This window comes from Corvus cornix, chromosome 2, assembly GCF_000738735.6.
Source record: "Corvus cornix cornix isolate S_Up_H32 chromosome 2, ASM73873v5, whole genome shotgun sequence".
NCBI classification, from domain to species: Eukaryota; Metazoa; Chordata; class Aves; order Passeriformes; family Corvidae; genus Corvus; species Corvus cornix.
This window is the reverse complement of record NC_046333.1, coordinates 40,839,723-40,862,984: the sequence shown is the minus strand read 5'-3', so window position 1 is coordinate 40,862,984 and position 23,262 is coordinate 40,839,723. Positions and strand designations below refer to the sequence as shown.

General features: G+C 40.3%; 1 protein-coding gene across 9 annotated transcripts in view; it reads right to left on the bottom strand.

The window, feature by feature from the left end:
• THRB (thyroid hormone receptor beta) overlaps nt 1-23,262 on the bottom strand; it is a 157,333-nt gene that overhangs the window by 46,911 nt on the left and 87,160 nt on the right. For all 9 annotated transcript variants that reach the window (XM_039571677.1, XM_039571671.1, XM_039571661.1 and 6 more), the window contains one exon: nt 3,532-3,596. In XM_039571677.1, the coding sequence (XP_039427611.1) occupies nt 3,532-3,538 (7 nt within the window). In that variant the 5' untranslated portion in view covers nt 3,539-3,596. The remainder of the gene's footprint in view (nt 1-3,531; nt 3,597-23,262) is intronic.

Sequence of the window (23,262 nt, the reverse complement as noted above, 5' to 3'; positions counted from 1 at the left end):
AAAACCAATCATACCATGGGCAGCACCCAAAGCAGTGTGGCCACCAGAGCAAGGAAGGAGATTCTCCCCCTCTATTCCCCTCTCATGAGACCCCACCTGGAGCACTGCATCCAGCTCTGGGGTCCTCAGAGCAGGAAGGACATGGACCTGTGAGTCCAGAGGAGGGCCACCAAGGTGATCACAGGAATCAAACACCTCTCCTATGAGGAAAGCTTGAAAGAGTTGAAACTGCTCAACATTGAGAAGGGAAAGCTCTGGGGAGACTATTGTGGCTTTTTAGTACCTGAAGGGGGCCTATAAGAAAGATGGGGACAAACTTTTTAGCCTGTTGCAACAGGACAAGGGGTAATTGTTAAACTGAAGGAAGGTCGATTTAGATTAGATATAAGGAAGAAGGTTTTTACAATGAGGGTGTTAAAACATTGCAACACGTTACCCAGAGAAGGTGTACCCTATCCCATTCACAATTAGGTTGGATGGGCATCTGAGAAACCTGATCTAGTTGAAGATGTCTCTGTTCATTGCAGGGGGGTTGGACGAGACAACTTTTATAGGTCCTTTCCAACCCAAGCCATTCTGTGATTCTATAAAAGACAACCCACGCTTAATAAAAACAATGTTTCAAAACAGAAAAGCTAAACTTTTAGATTTGCTTTGTTACTTTTAAGTGTGTGATGGCTCATCTGAAAACTATTTACTTTACCAAGCTTCAGTTAATGAGAACAGAATGCGTCTGTCTCAGAGATAGTACTCAAAGACATATTATGTCCACCTCTCCCTCTCCTAAAGCATCCCTTTATCTCAGTGTTTGGTCATCATCTGTGCTAGTTGTAAAAAAAACTAGTTCAGCAAGTCCTGACACCTGGAATAGGCAGAGTTGCAAAAGCAAACTGACAAACACTGTGTCTACAAAACCTGTAGGTCCAGCTTTTCACTTGTCTGCTTCTTATGACATCAAGTACCCAATATTAGGTGTTCATTAACTCTATCTGTATTGCTGGGTGAACTCTGACTGCATTCTAAGAAAAAGGAAGAGTAGCTTTGACTTCATTAATTCAGTCTTTGTGTTTCGGTTTAGCTTTTTGCATGCGAATATTTTACCTCATACATTCACTCTGCTTTTTATTTTCAATTTTATTCACTTTTAAGTAAGGGCTTCTGTATTTCTGAAATCCTTCTATGATACCCACAACTTTGAAATTCCCAAAATAATTTTGACAAACTAGAACCTCTCTATTAAAAGCTATAAGCATGTAAAATAATCACACCAGTATGCGTTTTTAAAGATGAGATGTCAAAATATTCAAAATATTTTTCTTATGGAAACGGCAAATGTACTAAAGCTTAGCTTTACTGTCAAGGTCAAATTCTAAAATCTCCTGTCAGAAAAATTTCTCTACATTGCACTAGAACCTGAAGGCTTTCAGGCAGTACCTACAAGAGGAAAATACATACTGCAGTAGAAACATAACATATGGGGAGAGAAATTATCTACCAAAAATACAGAATGATACAGCCTGTTATTTTAGCCAATTGGTTTGGTTTCATATTAGATTCTGCTCCCATATTTCAGTGACTCAATAACAGACTCTAAACTTCCATTATCATTCATTAGAAAAGGACTCTTTTCTGGCTCTGGATGGTGGTATTTATGAAGTTTAAATACAGTTTGAAAGACTTTAATTTCATCCATGCTTCTTTGCACGTTTACACTCATGTCGGGAATGCCATTCCTTAACCAGAAACAGAAAAGATGAACATCTCATAATGAAAAGTGCTGGACAACTACAGCTGTACAAACAGTCATCTCCATCTCAACCGTTTTTTTTTTATTATTATTTTCTTTGTACATATTTGTTCTGCTGACTTCTGTCAAAAGAAATGCAGAAAATGTAGGTGCTTTCAATTAGGCTTTGTGTGTCACTGAGTTTAGCAGAGCTGCCCTGCCAGGGGCAAGCCCAGGGAGACAGGACTAGTTAGAGTGCTAGCGGAAAATCTCCATAAACCCACCCTCCACAGGAAGCCACAGACCCAACAGATAAGGTGAGGATAAAGTGAGTACACTGTGTTTCCTTCCTCATCTCTTGACATCACACAGAAGAAGCTATTAACTATTCCCTCCAAAACCACACCAATGTCAAGCCCTGTAGTAAAATGCCATAAAACACAGTTAACATGAGACAGGGGAGAGTACAACAGAGAGTTGGAAGAGAACAAGTTACATGCCAATCCTTTGAATTCTTCCAAAACAGGTATTTGCCAAATGAAATCACCATGCCCAGAATGCCTGCAGGACAATGCAAAACCACTCTAGTAGGGCCTGCCAATGCAGCCTAAGGACACTAACTCTTTCCTGATCCTCATGTGGCAGTGATGCTAAGTCAGAGCCTGACACACCAACCAAGGGTCAGTATTCCACTTCATTCCACAAAATGCCTCAATGCCCTCTGCTTCCGTCTTATATCCATCTCTGTTTCAATGGGCAGCAAAGAAACCATAAAAAGACACACCTTTTCATGTTATCAAATAATATGTTTTACTATGAAAGCATGTATTTATATAATACTCTGTTTCTTCCCATGAATTTTACCCTCTGCCTCTTATCTAGAAACCTAAAGCCAGAAGACCTTCTTTGTTGGTGAATGCAGCTTGCTGGCCAGTACAAATGGACGGGAACCTTCTAAGGAAAAGGAAAGGATATTTGATCTGCACAGACTAAATAAGCTGTCTCTTTGCCAGAGCACCAGGAATACAGTCTTGTTAGTAATGATTTTTCCTATGTAGCACATGCTGCATTTTACAAACAGGTTTTTAAAAGGTCCCTTTAAGCATTTGGCTCTTGAAATACACATTGACAAACAGTATCAGTAGAACATTTTCTTACACAAATTGAGAATACTAAAACAAATTCTGGAAGCCTGAAATTCTCTGGCCTTCTACATTATCTCCACGTAATAAGCACATCTTTCTACATACCCTGTTCTGGGATTAGATACAGGGGGGGTTTGACACAGCTAATTTATGTGTAGCCTTCAGATGCTTTGCAACTGGTAGGGATAAGATGGTTAAGGAGGCTTAAAATGGTTAATGGTCATGTCAACTCTGGATCTTCATGCCACCTGCAGACTTAGTCAATAATTCTCTAAAGTGTACTTGGCAATCTATGTAAAATAAGTTTGACTGTCTCACTTTGAAGCTCAGGGGATATATCCATGTTACAAAACAACTTAGACCAGGATACTCAGCAGAAACCGTTCCTGTGCTGGCAGCTTCAGCAGGAATGCTGAAGTTGGAACGTGCATTTAGAACACAACTAGGCTCTGGAAGGCAAACCAGGGAAGATGAGAGTTTCAAAAATGTTGGGGATGATTACTATGTGTCCCACATCTCTGTGCTCTAGGGAAAGATTTCCATTCCCAGCACCAATGAATTCAGAAATCGTTAAATAAGTATTTTTCAGTAAATATTTAGTAATAATCACTCCAGAACAGCAAGAAATATTGCATAGGTGTTCTTATGAAATATGATTACCTGACATACTGCTGGGAGTTATGGATATGTAATCATTCTTGTCCTTCTTCCGTCACCAATGTCACCTGCCAAAAAAAAGGAAAAAAACCCCCATGTAATACGTTCATAAATGCACATCTGCAAATTACCATTAACATTTAAGGAAGATGGAACATTCTGGACCTTGAATAGTGTGGTCCATGTCTGATGGCTTAACACATTAAATTCAAAGCACCTTGCTTAGCGTTATGAGGTAACAAATGTAAATCAGGTCCAAAGCATGGTGGACTGGAGGAACTGTGGCTAACAGTGATTTGGAAGCAATGTCTAAAGGCTTGTGCCTACTGATGCAGAAAAAAAAATGCTTTTACCCACTTCATGGAACACTTTCCATTATTTTTTTTTTTCAGAAGATCCTCTAAGTCTAATATGTAACTTTAGGAGCTAATTGGTTTCTACTTTACAGTTTCTAATGATACATGCACATTACTCTCAGGTTCAGTAAAAACAGGATTCAAAGGGATTAAAAATTCTCTTTTACAGTTACACCAATTCTTCCTCAGTCATTTGATACCCAAAAGTCTATTGACTTTTACAAAGTTCTGAGATGTAAACAGTAATTTTACTCATTTGGTAGAAAACTAATTTAGATGTATTTAATACTTAACTTTTGAACAATGTCATCTTCTATTTTATTATCGAGACACCTGCAGCTGTGAAGAACTGAATCTGGCATTATAAAGTTTTGGTTTTAATATTTAGGTTGTGTCCCCCTTTCATATGTCCATACACATACACTGGCATACTAACTACACTCTTTTTCTGTTTGGTAGCAAAGATTGAAGCCCTGCAAACTAATTTAGAGCCAGGAAAGAAAGTCATGGATACCAGTTACGATACCATCCTTCAGCCATGTCGGTATTTATACCAGCCTTCATGTTTTTCACACAGAGCATCATAGGCAGCATGCCCTTGTTCAGCCATCCCTGCCCAAAACACAGTGCCCAGCTGGATGATCCCAGCTCACTCCCTAGTTTAAGCGCCAACAATCTAACCCAAGCAGAGACAATCCTAAAGGCATTACTCCCAGAATAGAGACAAGATCTCATTAGAATTTTTATGTAAGAAATCCCCGGCCTACAACTGACCCCATTAATGCCTAATGTTTGTGGAAAACTAGCCTGAGAACAGAGTCACGCTCTCTGGAACATCCCCCTGCACTCAGCACTGGTGAGGCCACACTTCAAGTACTGTGTTCAGTTTTTGGCCCCTCACTTTAAAAAGAACATTAAGGTGCTGGAGCGTGTCCAGAGAAGGGCAAAAAGGCTTGTGAAGAAAACACATCCTATGAGGAAGGGCTGAGGGAGCTGGGTTTGTTTAGCCTGGAGGAGGCTCAGAGGGAACCTCATCCCTCTCTACAACTCTCTGAAAGGAGGCTGTAGTGAGGTGGGGGTCAGTCTCTTCTACTGTGACTGCAGTGAGAGGACCAGAGGAGATGGCCTTCAGCCGAGCCAGGGGACACTCAGATTAGGTATTAGGAAAAGTTTTTCACTGTTAGGCCGGTCAGTCATTAGAATAGGTTGCCCAGGGAGGTTGTAGAGTCACCATCCCTGGAGGTATTTAAGAGGCGTCTGGATCTGGCCCTGGGTGGTGTGCTTTAGTGATTTAGTGGTTACAGTGTTAGATCTGGATTGATGGTTGGACTGGATGTTTTTAAAGGCCTCTTCCAACCTTGCTGATTCTATGATTCTATGATCAAGAAACACCTGTCTTTTAATATTAGTGTGGAAGTGACATTTTAAAGAGGAAGTAGAACCTCTCTTAAATTGTCCTGATCATCATTTCATGGTAAGAAACTGAACTTTGTTAACAAACTTGTGGATTTTATTTCTCTCCATCCATCCAGTGCCATAGCCCTGTCCGTATTTCCTCTTGGCCACCGCCTCCTCACACAGGGAGTCTTTCCCTTGAAACAAATATCCTCCCCTAGCAGCGGGCTGAACATCGAGCGCATCTGCTGTGTTTAGGCAGGGGTCAGAACGAGACAGCAGGTGAGCCGCACTACCGGGTAATTAATGCATCTGGGACGCGGCCCCGCCGCTTCACCCCAGCCCATCGGCCTCGGGGCCGCTCCCACACCGGCGGCTCTGCTCAGGTACTCGCTCCTGGAAACGGGGTGAGGGCAGGGCCGTGCCGAGGGCCGGCCGCCGGCCCGGGAGGCGCAGGGCAGCGCCGCAGCGAAGAAAGGCCGCAGGAAAGCGCCGAAGGAAGAGACGCCGGGAGGAGCCGCAGGGAAGGGAAGGGCCGCCGGGAAGCGCCGCAGGGAACGGGCGCCGGGAGGAGCCGCGGCCTCCCCGCCCTCCCGAAGGCAGAAGCCGCCCGCGGCGCGGCAGCGTCCCTTGGCGGCCGCAGCCCGAAGCGCTGTTCCCGGGCTTTCCCATCACTCCGTGCCTCCTTGCCTTAACCGGCGTGTCTGCATGTATCTTTAAGTTAAATTAATTGCTACTCCAAAGGTCGGAATTGCTCATGATTAACAAAAAAAAAAAAAAAAAAAAAAAAAAAAAAAAAAAAAAAAAAAAAATCCAACCCCCCCCAAAAAAACAAACCCAAACACCAGAAAACCTCAACAAACAACAACACCCCCCACCACCATAAACACGCATACACCCCCCTCTCCCAAATTTAAGGGAAAGAAAAAAAATTCCAAACAAACCCATAATCATAAAATATCCTGAGCTGGAAGGGACCCACAACGAATGTGATCCTGATGGGTACCTTCCAACTCTGCAGATTCTGTGATTCTGTGATTTTGCAGATGACACCATGTGCCTGAGAGTGTTACCTCAAGCTCCTAGAGCTCTGGCAGGCTTGGGACCGTGATCAGTTCCCTGGGGAGACTGTTCCAGTGTCTGACTACCCTCTGAGTGAAGAACCTTTTCCTTATATCCAACATAAATCTCTTCATGCCATGCCCTTAGGTCCCCTCACTGGTCACCAGAGAGGAAAAAGAAAAAAATATGCACCAATTTATTTTTTCCTAATTTCCTAATTATCTGAAATTATTTCTCCTGGTAGTATATAATATTTAATAGAAGATTACTGATTTCAAGATATAATTTTCATTCTATTTGCAAAGCAAGCACAATGCAAAAACTACTTAAAGTTTTACAGCAAGAACCTCAGCATGAGGAAGAACTTCTTTACATGAGGGATGCAGAGTACTGTAACATGCTACCCTGGGAAGTCATGGAGTCTCCCTCTCTGGAGACATTTAAACACACCTGGCCATGTTTCTGTGTCACCTGTAACCTGCTCTAGGTGACCCTGCCTTGGCAGGAGGTTTGGACTGGATCATCTCCAGAAGTTCCTTCTAACCCTAACAAGTCTGTGAACTGGTAAAATATCCTCCAGCACACGTGGGACAATGTGTTTTTACCTGCTTGCTTTTCTCCCAAGCAAGCCACCCAAAACTTCATCTGGGCTCCTAGAAAAGACTCTCTTTAATCTTACAAGGGAAGAGCAAATACTGTGCTTGATATTTGCCATGTACAAACCACACAGCCAGAGGCGACAATGCAACGTCTTTTTTTTGCTACTGACATCTTGTGGAACTTCAAAATCCTTCACAGTTTGTCAATCCTGATTTGAAAGGATATGAATTTAGATCAGGCCTCCAATTAAAATCAGACTCTGACCCATCCCACCATGTCATGGGACATCGTGAACCTCAACAATAAGACATTTCCCAGAATTTAACTGTGGTTTGGTGACTCAGTGACACACAAGCATACTTGAAGTAAACAATTGAGTGTTTTAAACAAAAATTCTGCCCCTCCTGTAAATAATTACTTACTAAACCTAAAATTGTTTGTTTTGTACCAATCTATTAAAAAGGACAATAAAAAAAGGGATAAATACAATGTTCTTCAATGAATTCTGTATAAAGAGAAAAATTCTAGTTATCCTGGGAGTTTTGCCATTTTCCCTGATGAGATTAGGACTTGGCATAAAAGCGGCTGTCACTTGTGTAAAAAAACTAATTACAAAATGACTGTAAGAAAAGCTGGTCTTTTGTTTAAACCATTACACTAACATATCTGGCTTTGGCAGTCTTCTTGTGTGCCACAGTTTGAAATAGAGAGTGTGCATCCTCTTTTTCTCTTCATACTTGCCTAAAGTTTCTTGGAGCAGGTCTTGATGTTGCTGTAAATGTACAGCATCTCACCCATCTGGCATCTCCACTAGGTCAATTTAGCAACCGCCAAAAGATCCACAGTAAATGAGCTCATTTGTAACACCTGCTTCGTCATGATGATTTTAATCATCATTATGATGATTATTTAAACCATTAATTAAATTAATAATAAATAACAATTAAAATCATAATGATAATTAAAGTATTTTATGATTTTAATAATCTTCCCAAACGTCCTGGGATCTTGTCTAAAGGATGCTTTTATACTGCATTTTATATGCCAGAAGTAATTTCCTATTTTTCTTTCCGAGGAATGTGGCCCATAGATGGAAACATTGTGGAAATATAGAATTATTTATCCATTCTGGCATATACATAGCACAGTCTTCTGAAGGCACAACACAACTTCTACTCCACATGAGCAAGAATATTAAGTGGTGTCTACATTAATTATAGCCAGTTCCTCTTGAAGGCATAGTTGTGTAAGATGTTGGAGGAAATCAGGTTCTTTTTAAAAGAGTCTACAGCTAAAAAGTACGTGAACAGGCACAAATGGGAAGGATGTGGATGAGTCACAGACTACATCAGCCCGGTAATGTCTGGGGGTCTTTACAGATACTGCAGAGCAAGTTTCTTTCTTGCCAGAAGTGACACAATTTTTATGGCTAAGCTTTGCTAACGTCATAGGGAACAGGGAGCAGAATTGTTAGATTATCTTTTGTGTATTGAGCACTTACTTGCCCACAAAAGAGCTACCCAAGGTCTCATGGCTCTGAGTCACAGTCTCTGAGCACGCAGCACTAATTCAGAGGCTGCTATCTCACACTCCTCATGACCTCCCTGCCAGAGAGCTGTGGCAGCAGACTGGGCAGTGTGCTCCTTCTCCATCACTGGGGTTATACCCTACATTTTCTTTCCTTTTTTTTCAAACAAGGTAGTCCTCATGATCATATCAGATACCTCAAATGGAAGCAGCAAAAAACATACTCCATCCTGATACTGAGTGTTGCTTCAGATCTATAGCCCTGCACCAGGAGAAGAATATTCTTATACTGCCCCAAAATAAATTTTAAAAAAGAGACATGTTTGGAATCTTCAGCTCCTCCAGCCGGAGTAGGGTGATATTTGGAATTAATTCTCAGGCTTTGGTCTCCAATAAAGAAGCACGGCCTAGCCATATTGCCAGCTACTGCACATCCTTACTTTTTCCACAGTGAAAGGTGATTAACCAGTTAGCATTAATCAGTGCAGTTAGGTGTTTTCCCACTTTCACCAAGTGCCTCTTCCTTCACATGAATGCATCAGATTAACCAATGACTATATAAAAGGAGTGCTGTCCAGGGGATGAAGGTGTTTTTGACCATATTCTGAGGCTTCAGATTTAAGTGGTGGCTGCCAGTCTCTTCTAGGCCAGGGCCAGGGTAATTTTGTGGTCTGAATCCTGGTTTGTGTCGATACCATGAACCGCACACCTCCTCTTGTGTGCCGTCAGGCACACAAGCACACATCAGGCTTCCCTTCCCACTCATCAAGCAGCTGCACAGGGTGGACAAGCACTGCTGCTTCCTGTCTCTTCTCAAGGCAGGAACAGGTGGGAAAAGGGATCTCGCACCTTTCAGAAGCACTGACAGGCTGCCCGGCTCCTTGCAGGACTGCTTCTTGACATCCCCTTTTAAAAGCCACAGGAAGAGCTATGGAGCAACCCAGCTCGTTTGCACGAGTCCCTCCTATAACCCTACCTGCAACTACCGGCATCTCTGGCTTATCCCTGGCACTCTTACACAACACCCTTACACATCGCTTGCCAGGAGCTGGGCTGCCTCCAGGAAGAGCAGCCTTGTGCCGAGAAGAGGGGTGGGCTGCTAGCAGACCCGGGGCGGGGGGGAGCCTGCCCAGGTCCTGGGACACAGCAGGGAGCTGACGAGGGCACTGAGCGGGATAGCAGAGCGTGTAGGCTTTGGAACCGGGTGCAGGGGGAAAGCTCCATCACAGTCAGAGTGAGCGCCCCAGAACACCAGCCCCTCATGCCCTGCCACTACACAAGTTACAGCACTTCATTTTTCCTTGGGGGCTATCTCAGCTTGGGGGTGATGAGTTGTGGGATGTATCATCTGAACATTTTGTTCTGCAAACTCCCTCTGTGAAAGTGGCTCTCACTTTCAAGTTCATCTTCTGTGAAAATTCCAGAGTAGCAACTCCACATCAGGAAAAATTACAAGGTAGCCCATAGGCTGTATTGATGCCTGACTGAATTTTTTTATTTGTTTCAATATTTAATATTTCAATATTTAACAGAAAAGCAAAATTAGTATTTTGGAGCAAGTTATACAGAGGATTTTGGAAGTTATACATATTCAGTATAAAGTGTACTAGACCATGGCTTATGGTACATGATACATTTATCATGAGCCAGCAGTATTTCCTCCCTTGCAAAACATAATGAACAACTGTGCATTGCATGAGAAATAAAAATCTATATAATTTTCCAAATATGTTTAATGAAATGCACCCATAAGAACTAGCTTGTAGGCAAAAGCTCAGAAGTGGGCTTTGACTCATGCTTTTTATTGCTAGTACAGCTCAACTCACAAGGACACAGAAACATGCAATAAAGCATAAAATCAAAACCACAGTGCACTTTCTGTATAATACAGATGTTTGCAGTCTATCCCGAAACATAAGAACAAAAAGGCAAAGAGCTATTGAGCTTTCTGACAGGAATGTCCAGTAGTTCTGTGTAATATCCTCCTCACACAGACTCAACTCATGCTCAGCTCTGTGCAGGCATCAGCAGATTTTTTACAGTATGAAAGCCAGAAAATTATTACATGCAGACAATAAGTCTCATAAAAGATAATGGTAACTTCACTGTTTTACAGGTTTTTGAAACCTCTTGTGTTTCAATAAGCAGATCTGCAGGATGAACACTACTGATTTAGACAGAAAAACTAATTCTTCCTATAGTCTCATTGTGGTAAGGCTTTGGATCTGGCATATGGTTTGCAGGACAGCCTGATGATAAAGCTGTTGATTTGAACATAGCTACAAAAAAAAAAAAAAAAAAAAAAAAAAAAAAAAAAAAAAAGACCCAGCACTGCAAAATAAAGTAATGCAAGACAAAAGCAAGATAAAAGTAATTTTTATGATTTCATAAAAACTTAATGACTTACTGTATTGGGGTAAATATATGTTTTTATAAATGGAAAATAAAATAATGCAATATTATGCATGGAAAACATAATAGTGCATTTCTTCATAGGCAAAAAGAGTTTTAGTGTGTCTGTTGGTTTCCCAGTAGCCTGAACAGATGAGAAAGGCAGTTTCATAAGTATCATTGATAGAACACAGAGGGAGAGTGTAGTATTACCTTTAAACCACCTGGGCACATCAAGCAGAAAATGGAATATGTAATTCTCCTCTCGCCCTGTACTTACAGAAATGAGTAATGTTATCTCATTTCCAGAGTATCTCAAATCACTTATTATCACGATCTGGAGCTGCTGACTGCCCCTAAGATGTAAAGGCTCTAAGAAATCTACTTACACTCAGCTTAACACTCAGTCAGCATAATGGGCTGCAGCCTTCTCTTCACTGTACTTCATCCCCTAGCAGAAATGTCAGCTCTCTAGCACTTTGCTTTGGCCTACTACTTGTGTACACAGGAGGGCATGAGAGGAGCACAGAACTGGAGACAGCCCTGTTTAGCCACTATTTTGATAACCAGGGTTCTAGTGCCTGTGAGTGACTCTCTTAACATGAAGTGTTACTGTGCAAGCTTGCCAGATTTGCAAAAGAGTAGCTGATCTGTAACTGTGAAATAAGTGATGTTTATATCATTAAGTATTTAAGCCTTAATTCACAAAGACCTCTACCAACTTGAATAAATATCCAGTTGAGCAAGGACCCTGGAGGGCCAAGAGTGATAGAAAAGCAAAGGGGGGTAATACGAAAGATCTCTAATTTGAGTGATTATATCAGTGGTTTTTTGAGACACTTCATGGCTTATGTGTTCTTTCTCCAGCATGTGGGTGTTCCATTCAGACAACAGCTTTGACATAAAACTATTCTTCTTTGTCTGTTTTGTTCTGTCAACCCAGGAAACATTAGCTCTCCCTAAAATTTCAACAAGGGACAGTTTATCTTCGATGCTAATTTCTCTTATTACTCACTTAGAAGTATATATTAGATGAAGGTTGTCTTGAAATACCTACCTACTCTGCAACTGACCAATGTTAGTTAATCCCAAAGACAATAAATTTCAAAGACTTTCCTTGAAACCGGGGTATTTCCCCCCTTATGATGGAATAGATTAAGAAAAAGAATATTTTCTAAATGTCAGGAGGGGAGGTACCTGGATGAATCTTGCTAACATGAATACATTTTGTCAATGCATCTTATATATGCTGTGTCTAAAAAATCAGTGAAGCAGAAATGAGTTTGTTCTAATCTATAAATGTCACTCTGAATAGGGATAAGTATTACCCTAAAGATTGGTACTGGCATTTATTTGAGCTATTTTCAGGGATTCAGATAAGAAATGCAGAATTAACTCAGCTTTAGGCTTTCTGCTTTTCTTAACCAGAGCCTCAGAAAGTCATCACTTAGGTGAAAAAATGAATTCTAAAATGAAAAAAAAAAATCTAAATGAAAACCTGTTATCTGTATTGCAGGCTTTGAGTTACAGTGTGCAAATATATAGGACTTTGCAGAAAACCTTGGAAAAGAAAACAAGAGATGGTTTACAGCTATGGATTTACACTCATGGATTTTGTCTGTGACTTGATGAGTTTCCAAATTTGATTCTATTTTTCCTAAAAACTGATAGCTGAATTGCCAAACCACTGAATTCTGAAATGTTCGACACAGATTCCAGACCTGAAATATATGGTTTAAACTCAATTATAATTGGGGGGAAATTTTGAAGGAGTTGGTTTTCAACAAAATTTAAGTAAGAGAATGAGAAGTTAGTTGTTTTCTGAAATCTACATCCCTAGCCAGCAAAATCCATGGTGGGTGAATAAAGACTAGCTAAAATCTCTGCAAGATCCTTTCCACAAAGTCACTCTGGGAGACCTGGAGCTTTTGCCTGCCATTGCAGATGTGGCTCAAGGGAAATGGGCATCAGAGGGTTGGTGACACACACCAAAAGAGGACAGTGCATCTCTGGACACGTAGGTTCAGGCTTTATATCAAGCAGTAAAGCAGAAAACTTCCCTGAGAGCACATTGGAAACACACCAGAGACACAAAAATGTATGACTAGTAGAAAGGGAGGGACAAACACGTAAAGTTAAATGATTAAGGGGCTGGACCAACTGTTCAGAGTTAACTATGGCTTGGTGAAGTGACGAGGAAGTGAGCACAGGATAGCCATGCTCAAAAGAGAGCAAGGAATGGTGGAAGAATGTGACTGCTATGGGAAATTTGGTCAAATTATGCTAATGGTTACTGGTGGACATATAATTAGGTTAGAAGGCAGCTATATTTAAAAAGAGAAATTCGTGCCTGGTTTTAATTGATATTTTGAAATGGAAAACTCCATATTGCTATTTCTGAGGTTCACCCAAAAGCTTATTTTTCAGAAGAAAAAATTCAATGACTTCAGTAAAAATTAGGCTCAAATTGGAGAAAGCTTTCTGCAAACATTCCCTGTAAAATTTCAAAATAAAAACCACATGTTTCATAGATACATAAATACATTTATAATTATTATTATAAATAAATAAAGAGTTTCAAGTTACCTGGCAATAAGCTAGTGGTCATAAAATATGACTCTATTAAAACTATCTAAATGCCCATTTGCTTCTGGTTTTGGGCAGACAAAAGTCATGGAGAGAAGGAATAATACTTGTGAAAATGAAGTAGAAGCTCTTATTTCACTTTTTTTAACAGAAAATTGCTTGTACCCTCTGTAATGGCTTTGTCCGTATAACCAGCAGTGCATGAAGTTAACTGGATTTCAGCTGAGTATCCTCACAGCTCAGAACTTACCGTATTCAAAGTCCTATTCCTTTTTAACATTTTCTTTTTTGAGAGCAAACACATTATGGCATATTCCCAACTAAATAATTCACTGATTTAATCCTTAAGGCAGGCAGAGTTTCCTAAGATGTGTGTTCTAATCTCTATCACTTCTTATACCATTTTCCTGACCTCACTGGGGGCACAATGCAGAGAGGAGAGGACAACTGCTTCTTCTCAGAAGATGTCTATGTCCTGATATTAAGTACAAACATTATAGATGTGTGCCTGCTTTTGTGTGCAGACTGGAAATAAATGGCATAGCCTAAGTGTTATCAATGGCCTTTCAGTATGTCTGATAAAACAGTGATTTCTTATTTTTTTTTTTTAGACCTCTCTTCTTGTTTGCTGCCTCATTTACAGCTAACAATAATAGAATTAAGCCCAGAAATTAAAAGAAAAAGTTTAATCGCTGATGATTTCGCTATCTCTCCCAAGCAAACAACAAAAGTCCACAACCTTTTAACCTTTTCCATCCTATTTGCTAATTACTTATTTTCTAATTAACCATTATGCATCTGTCAGTGTGTTTTAAATTAAATCACTTTAATTGCTAGTAAGTAGGGTTTATTTAGTTCCTGGTATGGCTGTACGGGGTCATGAGTGGGGAGCTGTTGAACCACTCTGAGTTACAGGTGGCTCTGCAAAACTGCTGAAGTTGCTGAAGATAAAGAGGAGTTAAGCTGCTTTTCTTAGGTGATTTGATTTTAATGTCTACTGGCATATTTCTAATGGATGAAAGTTTACTGCAAATAGAGGAGGGCATTTTTTATTCCTAGTATGTAGATCACATCAGGCATTGATTTGTTGCTTGAAATAATTTTTAATAAAGGAATAATTATGCTAATAGCTCTAGAAAATGCCCGTCACCACAATGCTGACTTTGCTGTATAGCAGAACTCTTTGAAATGCAACACAATTATATATTAACAGCTGAATTTCAAAATAAAGAGAATAAGGAAGACCTAACACATAGGACACAGGGATTTTTAAGTATGAGGCTAACAGTCAACCCGCTTGAAAATCTACGTGCAAAACACTATAAAAACTGGTGATGGCTTTAAGGACAGACATAATGTTTAATGAGGACAGACGTAAAAGATTTTGTTCTCTGTAGGACAGCCCCCTTCTATCCCTTGTATGACCTGACTCACTTTGCTAACCCTGCAGAAAATACTTACTTTTTTGCTGGGTTAGTTTTGTGCTGGGTTAGTGAGTTGAATTATCCCTGTGAGGTGGCTGGTGAGCACCGCAGCTGGCACAAGTGGCAGGAGACCACAGCTGCTTGAGGCAAGGGGAGGGAGATGAGGTTCACCCTGTCTCATAAAATGGCACGCCAGAGGAACGCAGGACAGGTTAATGTCCTTTGTAATAAACTAGGACTCCATGTATTGAAATTACTTTTTAATTGTTAAATTTTTTCTGAAGTTTTCTGAAACACCTTTGAAGATTGTAAGTTTTGCACTGTGAAAAAAAGCCCCTAAAGACAACACAATTCACTATAACTTTTTTTGTGTTTAGATCCTTAGACCCTGAAGAAAGGCACTAAAAAGTGCTAGTTGTATGTTCTGGAGAATGACAATATGAACTGGTAAGGTCAGTCTTCCCTTTAGCACTAAGTAAAGTCATGAATCTAGTACTACTGAGACACAAGAATAAATTTCCAGCAAGAATCCAAGTCCACATCATTGCCAAGTTACCTAATGTAACAGTGGGTCAAATGAATAATAAAGACCATGCACTTGAAAGCTGACAGATTTAGCAAGCTGAACTTCCCACACAAACTTTGTTAACAACACTAAAATCCAAGATTAGCCTAGATGTTAAATACTTTCGTCCGTGTTCCTACCAGAAAAAATTAAGTGTATGAAATTAGGAGTAAAATGAATAAACAAATAGAATAAATAAAGTAGTTTATGGAGCACACCACAATAAGACCTACAATAACTCTTCCAAAAGACAATCTTACGGAGCAGTGAGGAAGCTGCATCTGACCTCTTCAGCTTGCTATGTCATCAATGCTTTTACCTTCGGCTATAGGCTACCAAGACACGGCTGGAAGATTCTGGTGCAGCATTTTGTTGCTGCCAGATTTCTACTACTGCATTCACCCTGATGCCTTCCCTGCTGATCTCAGCAGCTCCACACCTCCACAGGCAGCATGCCTGGGAAGCTCACCTCACCACTCCCCAGTCTTTGTGCCACTGCTCGGCAGAACACCCCATCTCTGCATCCGCTGTGATAGCACCTTCACTGTGAGGCAGCTCACAGGCGGAGAGGAGGAACATGAGGGGCTGCAGAATGATATAAACAAGAACAGGAGACTTTTAAATTTATAACAAGGAGCTTTTGGACGGCCTTCAGGGACAGCACAGCCTGTCAGAGAGAAGCCATGAAAGCTCCACAAATAGATGTATCTGCTGCACAGAGAGTGAGGCTACAATCAGAAAGCTTACATTTGCTTATAAAAGGTAAAGAGGCAAAGATACAGCAATGGAATTGCAGTAAGACTCAGAAAGATATTTCTAACAGCTGATTCTGAATGTGCTTTAATATTATATGACCCATCATAATGTGATCCATATTGACCTGTCCTGAGATGATGAAGCTTTGGGCAGGTGTTTTAGAAGCTTAGACTGATAGAAAAAGCCAAACCACTGAAAGAAACAACAGCTTGTAGGTGCACGGAGGCATAGGTCCATGCTGGAGACCTATGGACACAAGGAGTCCAACCTCTGGAAGGACAGCATGGAAAAATTGAGCAGGGGAAATTCAACTGTAAGGCCCTGTTCAGCACCACCTGCTTCTCCTGAGTTGTACATCTGAAGCTGTTTTGCTTTCCCTGGTTTGTCAATAGTTGGCTAAGATCTTTCCAGTTTCACTATTGCCTGCATTCAACCCCTATTTAGGACTTAAGGTGTGTATTTATCAAAGCAGTAAAATTAGGGATCTTGAAAGGGCAGAGGGAGGTCAGTATGGAAGCAGCATCCTGACAGTGTCTGAAGCAAAACCCTTGCATGAGCAGTCACACTTTCCCCAGAAAGCACACCAAAAATCACATGGAGAAATCTTATCCACCCCTTTTATTAAGTTCATTAAACTCTCACTATAATAGTGTTTCATGATGGCTATGTGCCTGAGGTAACACCAAGGTATCAATTTGAGTTTCTTTGCTCTCCTGAGTTAGTGGGACGGGCCAGGCTTTTCTTTTAGTACATAATTCTCTCTCTCTCCTTTCTCCTCCTTTCCAATTTTCCAGTTAATCTCTCTTTCTATTCTAATTTCACATCTTGTTTGTGTGATTGTGCAACAGGAAAACTGGATGTAGCATTTCATTCCTGAGGATCTCAGATGTAGGTGTTCCACTGCCAAATGCCAAAGCCGTGACCCAAATGGCTCCATCTCTGTGTGCTGCTCCTGTGCATCTGCTGCCTGACAGACCCTTGAAGAACATAGCTGCAAGCACGGGCAATCACTATTCAAGGAAATCTTTGTTTTAAGACACCCAGCAGAGATGGCTTCAAAGGTTAGCAGAAAGATGCTGAATCCCACCTGGTATGGAGCCCCAGGGGCAAGACAGTGATAAAGCACTGAGTGCTCCCAGAGGTGCAGCACACTGAACAGTTTCAAGAAACTGAAGAGTTTTCTGGTTAAAGCTCTACATAAACACACAGCACTGGTAAGGGATGGAAGACAAAAATGTGAGGATTAGCCAAGTCAAGTTACCAGATGAATTTTCTCTGCTTTTCTCAGGAAAAATTGCCTTGAAAATAAAGACAACAAGAAAGCCAAAGAGAGTCAAGGGAGAAGCCTCAAGCAAAACAAGTCCCAAACACAAGACAAGATAGAAACCGCTACTTTTTCAGTTGATTTTAGTCCTCTATTTAGCAGCATTTCTATTTAACTAATATGCAGTTTGATTTTAGCCAGACAATCAGAGACAGTTTTTATGCCACTTATCAATCAGAAGAAGCAGAACGGGAAAGCATTCTTGTTGATACTGAGGCTTCCCATGATTTATCTCAGCAGCATCACATGGATATTGAAAAGGACAGTGAAAATACATGATCTTAGAAGAGATATTCCACATACTTCCCACCAGGCTTATCTGGAAACATGCTAAAATAAGCATCAGAGACATTCTTTTCCTATTGCTTTTCATAGTGTCTCAAGCAGAAAAATATTAAGTGTGAAAAGGAACACACCAATCTAAATTAAGGATGTGGGCATTTTCCCATCCACTGATGGGAAGGAGCTAATCTATCACAGCAATTTTAGAATCAATAAGTTTCATAAGTATTAATATATGGATCTAATCTACATTCAATATTATCCAAATTACCTTGTGCTGAAAGAACAAGTTCTGTATAATGAAGAGAAACAAACGAAGCTCACAGAAAAATAATTAAAGTTAGGGAGTTGCAACGGGAATTGGAGTCAACACTGCTTCATGTTCTGTGTTGAAAATTTATTCTTATGGTTACCCAGCTTCCTCAAACATAAGGTGGAGATGCTAATACTCGCTTCAGTTCCAAGAGTATGCCAGTAAGATCTACAGATAAGCCACCAGAACTGCTATTATTAATATCATAAATGCTTGGCATGCATTTTTTTACTTCAAAACAGCCTTACAGAATGCATTTCTGGTCTACTCTCAGCATTTAGGGAATCACTTTTTTAGACTTCAGAAAAGTTATTCTCAATTTATTTACAACACTTGAGCGTAGTCTTTGCCATTGACTTTAATTCTATTTTACAGCTTATTAGTTTTATGGGATTTTGTTCTCTGTACGATGTGGGAACACAGGAGCGCAATGATTCAACTAACACCAGCTTTTACCAACAGCCAGATTTAACAGGCTATTTCTTGTTGTATCCTATAAACACAGTGAGCAGCCAATCTGATAGCTAATGATGCAAACCATAAGCAGAGGTAGTGTTTTGTGCCAAGATACAATATGTGGAGATTGCAAAAGCTCACAGTGAAATTTCTGTGGAAAAAAATATACAGCATGGAGGTTTCTGTTATTTTGTGCAATTCAAAACGGAGTATCTCTACTATGAAAACCAGATAGATTAATCAGAAAAAAACCAGAGATATTGACAGAATGAGAGAACACCTCGTATTGTTCATGGAAGGTATCTGCAACCAACTGCGGAAAAACTTTATCAGAACAGGATTCCCAGATTTATTTTCATGCTCTGCCATCCACTAAGAGACTTTGGTCTAAATGACAAAGCAGATTATATGGGAAGCACAAAATGTACTAGGTTCTGGAGAAGGCTTATTTTTTAGTATCTGTGAAGTTGTTGAAGAATCTTACATAAGAAGTTATTTATAATGACTTAAAAATAGAATTTTCTTTGAGGTATCCTATCCAAATTATAGAAAAAAAATATTTAAGAAACAGGATAAGATATGTTTTTAAACCAGGCTTTTTTTTAAAAAAAAAAAAAAATCTTTGTAGGTCTCTCCAAAGGGAGACTGGTATACTATCAGCATTTTCTGAACTGGCACAGAATCTACAGGGGATAGCGGATTATAAAATGCTGTCCTTGATGATATACAGATAATAAAATGAAAAAAAAGCCTTAAAAATTCAGAATGAAGTAGCAGAGTTGGCAGTAATGACCTGATTCACAGTTCCTGAGTGCTGGAATTTGACAGCACCCGATCATTAGAAATGCCTTAGTAACACAGACATCTCTCCTGAACAAACTGATATCGCTACAATCCATCAGTTTGCTGGAATTTCATAACCACACTAGGCTTCATTTCTCAGGTATTGTGGTCAACAGCTACAGCCAAAATATGTGTCTCTCTTCCAGTTACCTTTTTTTTTAATCATATATCCTTTTGCTGCATTTTACAAGTATTTCTTCATTTTGATTTTATTCATCCTTACACTTTTTCTGTAGAATAATGGGCTATAATTCATGAAAAATCTGCTCAGCTGTAGAAATAAGTATTCTATTCGATTCTTCATGACAGATTTAAGATGTCATTGTCAGCTTTAGGATATTTGCCTGTATTAGTCATCCTGCCAGCATTAAGATAGTAAGAGAAAAGATAAGGGTATGCTGGAAGGCCCAAGAAGACAAGGGAGTCTTTCTACTGACATCAGCTATTTTGTACCATGTTCCTCTAGCAAGGGATTAGGACACAAAAAAGTGCTTCTCATGGCAAATTCTGTACTTCTTCATTTGCACTCATTTTCATTGAGCAGGCTTAATAAAGTCTACTGGCAGTGCCACTCCTGCACCCTTTATCCAAGTTTCAATGATTTCACTGATGGGTGAAGGGGAGCTTGGCAAGAAATGGACAAGTGCCACAGAAGGGAAAGGGGAGGGCAGAAGACATGCTGGGGAACACAGTCACACAGGGCCAGCAGGACCCATCCTGTCACCTGAGGCCAGGTTTACAAGGTTGAGATGGATGTGGAAAAAATGAGATCAGGGTGGGGAAAAAAGCAATTAGGGGTGGGTTGTTTATTAGGGATGAGATTGGAGTGGAGAAAAGAGGTACAAGGGCGGCAAAAAGGAGGGTCAAGAAATGGCAGGAGTAGTAACAGCAGATGCAATTGACATTAACCAGAGCTGCTTGGGGGTAATGACAAGGTGGGGACGCACTTGAGTACTGCAGCCTGTTGTTTCTAAATTGGAACAACCAAGCAAGCCTGTTGTTCTGAGCACATCACGTGTGCTGACCTGCTGGCGCACTCGGGAGAGCTGAGTGGGATGGGCACAGGGGAACATCCAAGGCGGATGGATTAAGCATTCGGTGTTGTCGTGGTGGTGCATGTACCAAACCTGACAGCATCAGCCTCTTCCTGACCTTCTCCTCACATGCACACCAGCAGAAGGAAACCCTCTCCCACCAACACTGCGTCATCTCCCCGAAATGGCATCAGCTAAATTGATAAAGGCAGCGGCACTTTTCCATTGGCATAGCTTTGTATGTATTAGGGGCTTTGCCAGGATAATTTCCCTAGCTAGGAGGGGATGATTATTTTTAGATGTCTCTACACAACATATGTATACTAGAAAAATCATCTGAAGTCATTTCACTGCTTGCCTAATCCCAAAGAAGGAGTTAATGTCTTCAAATTCAGTAAAGTGGAAGAGAAGGTAATGAAATTGAATTGCCCATTTCTTCACAAAAATGCTACACGAAATTTTTGCATTCTTACATTGAAAGCATTATTTTGGGGACAATAGGGACTTAGCTAGAAAACTAGGCAAAAGTCTCTTCCTTCCAAATTGTTTTTTCCACTGGTGCTTTTCTAAAATATCCCTTAGATCTTTTTTCAGTTTGTTTCATAGAGACAACATTTTCCTATAAGTATTACTGCCTTTAGATACTGCACAAATTATCCTTAAAAGGAGTATATAGTGTATTATCCTCACAGATATCAAATCCAAGTACCCCCACTCAGAGTGTAAACTACTGATGTTGAGATAACCAAGCCTTAGTTTTCCAGCAGACAGATGTGCTGTATTTGGGTGCCAGCTGTGCTTCTGAAGTTTGGTTCAAATTCTGAAGTGAGATGATACAGAGCAAAGAAGAAATCATATATGAGTCATTATCCTCAAAAACAAAAGCGAGTTCTACAACTCTCAAAGAGAGCTAGATGAAAAGAAGAGAAAGGGGCTTATTCATTAAGGAGAAGACTTAGTAAAATTCAGAGACCAGCCTGCAGAAAGAAATCTGATTGGCTCCACACCAAGACACCTACAGTAGATATAAAACCAGAAAAGTCACTAAATATATTAACTCCTAATAATTACAAGGTTCTTTTATTAAAAACTGTTCCATTTGAACTGTTCCATGTCCAGAGACAGTGACTGAATAACCACTGAAAAATGTCCACCTGCATTCACAGCACATTTACAACTGAGCAAAAGCCCTGTTCAATGCTACAAAATGCAAACAAATGCACAAAGCAGCATAACACTGGAGAATCCAGGCATTCCTAGGAGGAATCTGAGATTTGGGATGTTAGTCATTGCCAGCATATTTCTTGCTTGGTTTAGCTACTAGAATATTTAACAGCACCATACATTCTTTATTAGTGTTCTCTCAGGAAGACTGGTATTTTATACATTGTGTGTTTGTTAATAGGAAGAAGATTTTAAGCTGCTAAACAAAAAGTTCTGCTTGTTAGGATTTGTTCATCACTGAAATATCCAAGAGTTTGGAATTAGAGCAACCTACATGCAGTGTCAAAAATTACATTTACAAGGTAAGTAACAAAATAACCTGTATGCCTTTTCTGTTGTTGTTACTGCTCAGTGGGGAAAATTTCTGACATGCAGGTAAAAACGTTTCTTTTCTTAGTTATAAGCTATTGAAATTCCCAACAAATTTTGAAATAATTAAATCAGATGGAAAGAACTTGCACTAATTTTATTTTTAAAAAATCATGATGAGTATATGGGCGGATGACTTTCCATAATTCTTAGCCAGTGGTAATCACAGTTCTCCTGGTCTTTGATATCATACTCAGATTTTATTTGAGGCCCAGATATAACATTTGGCAGCTTACACAAGAATGATCCCAAGTGAAACCCTCTTGACAACGATTGTCAGTTCCCTGTTTCAGGTGGTTGAATAAAGATGACATTCACCTGAGTTACTTCAACTTTGCAAAACCAAAAAAACAACAAGCAGTCTGATCCTGATCCTGTTCCCATTTAACTCAAGAGACTTTTTTTCTCTACCCACTGCTCATATTCTTTCATGGAAAAGCAGAGATAGCTCAAGGCAGCAGGCAAGGTAGGCAGCAGCCTGGAGCAGAAAGCTGCCTACACCACCCAGGAGAAGAGAAGCACGGTGCTCATTTGCAATTCCACAGCCCTCACTGGTGCACTGTCTCACAACTCAGATGCACTGCCTGAGATCAAGGCTTTCAGATGAAATTTCACCAGTCTATGAGTACCCATTGTTTATAGGTCCCAGCTGCTCTGGAACTGGACAGCTGATTTCTGAAACATTCTTCTGTATTACAAAATTATTATTACCATGTAAATAATCTCCGGAAGAAATCTAAGTTTTTATACTCTCACTAAACGAACCCTCACTTGATGCCGGGCCATGCTTGCTTCTCTCAGTACTTTTTCACAGCTGGTAGATACTTTGTTTTGTCTTGTTTTGTTTTCTAAATCTGTGTAAAGCAACTCCAGACTGAATTCAGTTCCAGGCTGCACAGATTTCTCCCAGAAAAGACTGATTTTTTTTTCTGTGTTTTCAGGGAATATTTAAATATTTTATATAAAAAGAGAAACAGCTTCAGCAGGGGTGCCGAGAGACCCCCACTGTGGCTAATTCTACCTACTTCTCAAGAAAGCTCACAGTCAGATATCAAATCAGACAAGATGAGAGACAGGAATAGGAAAGCCTCAGTGCTGCCAACCTGATCTGTTGTGCATAGGGCATTTCTTCCTGGTTTCAGGAGACAAGGATGGATATGACTTGCCTGGCTCCAGAATTGAACACTATCAGCCCCAATCTGCTAGCCTAGGGGCAAGACTTTGATT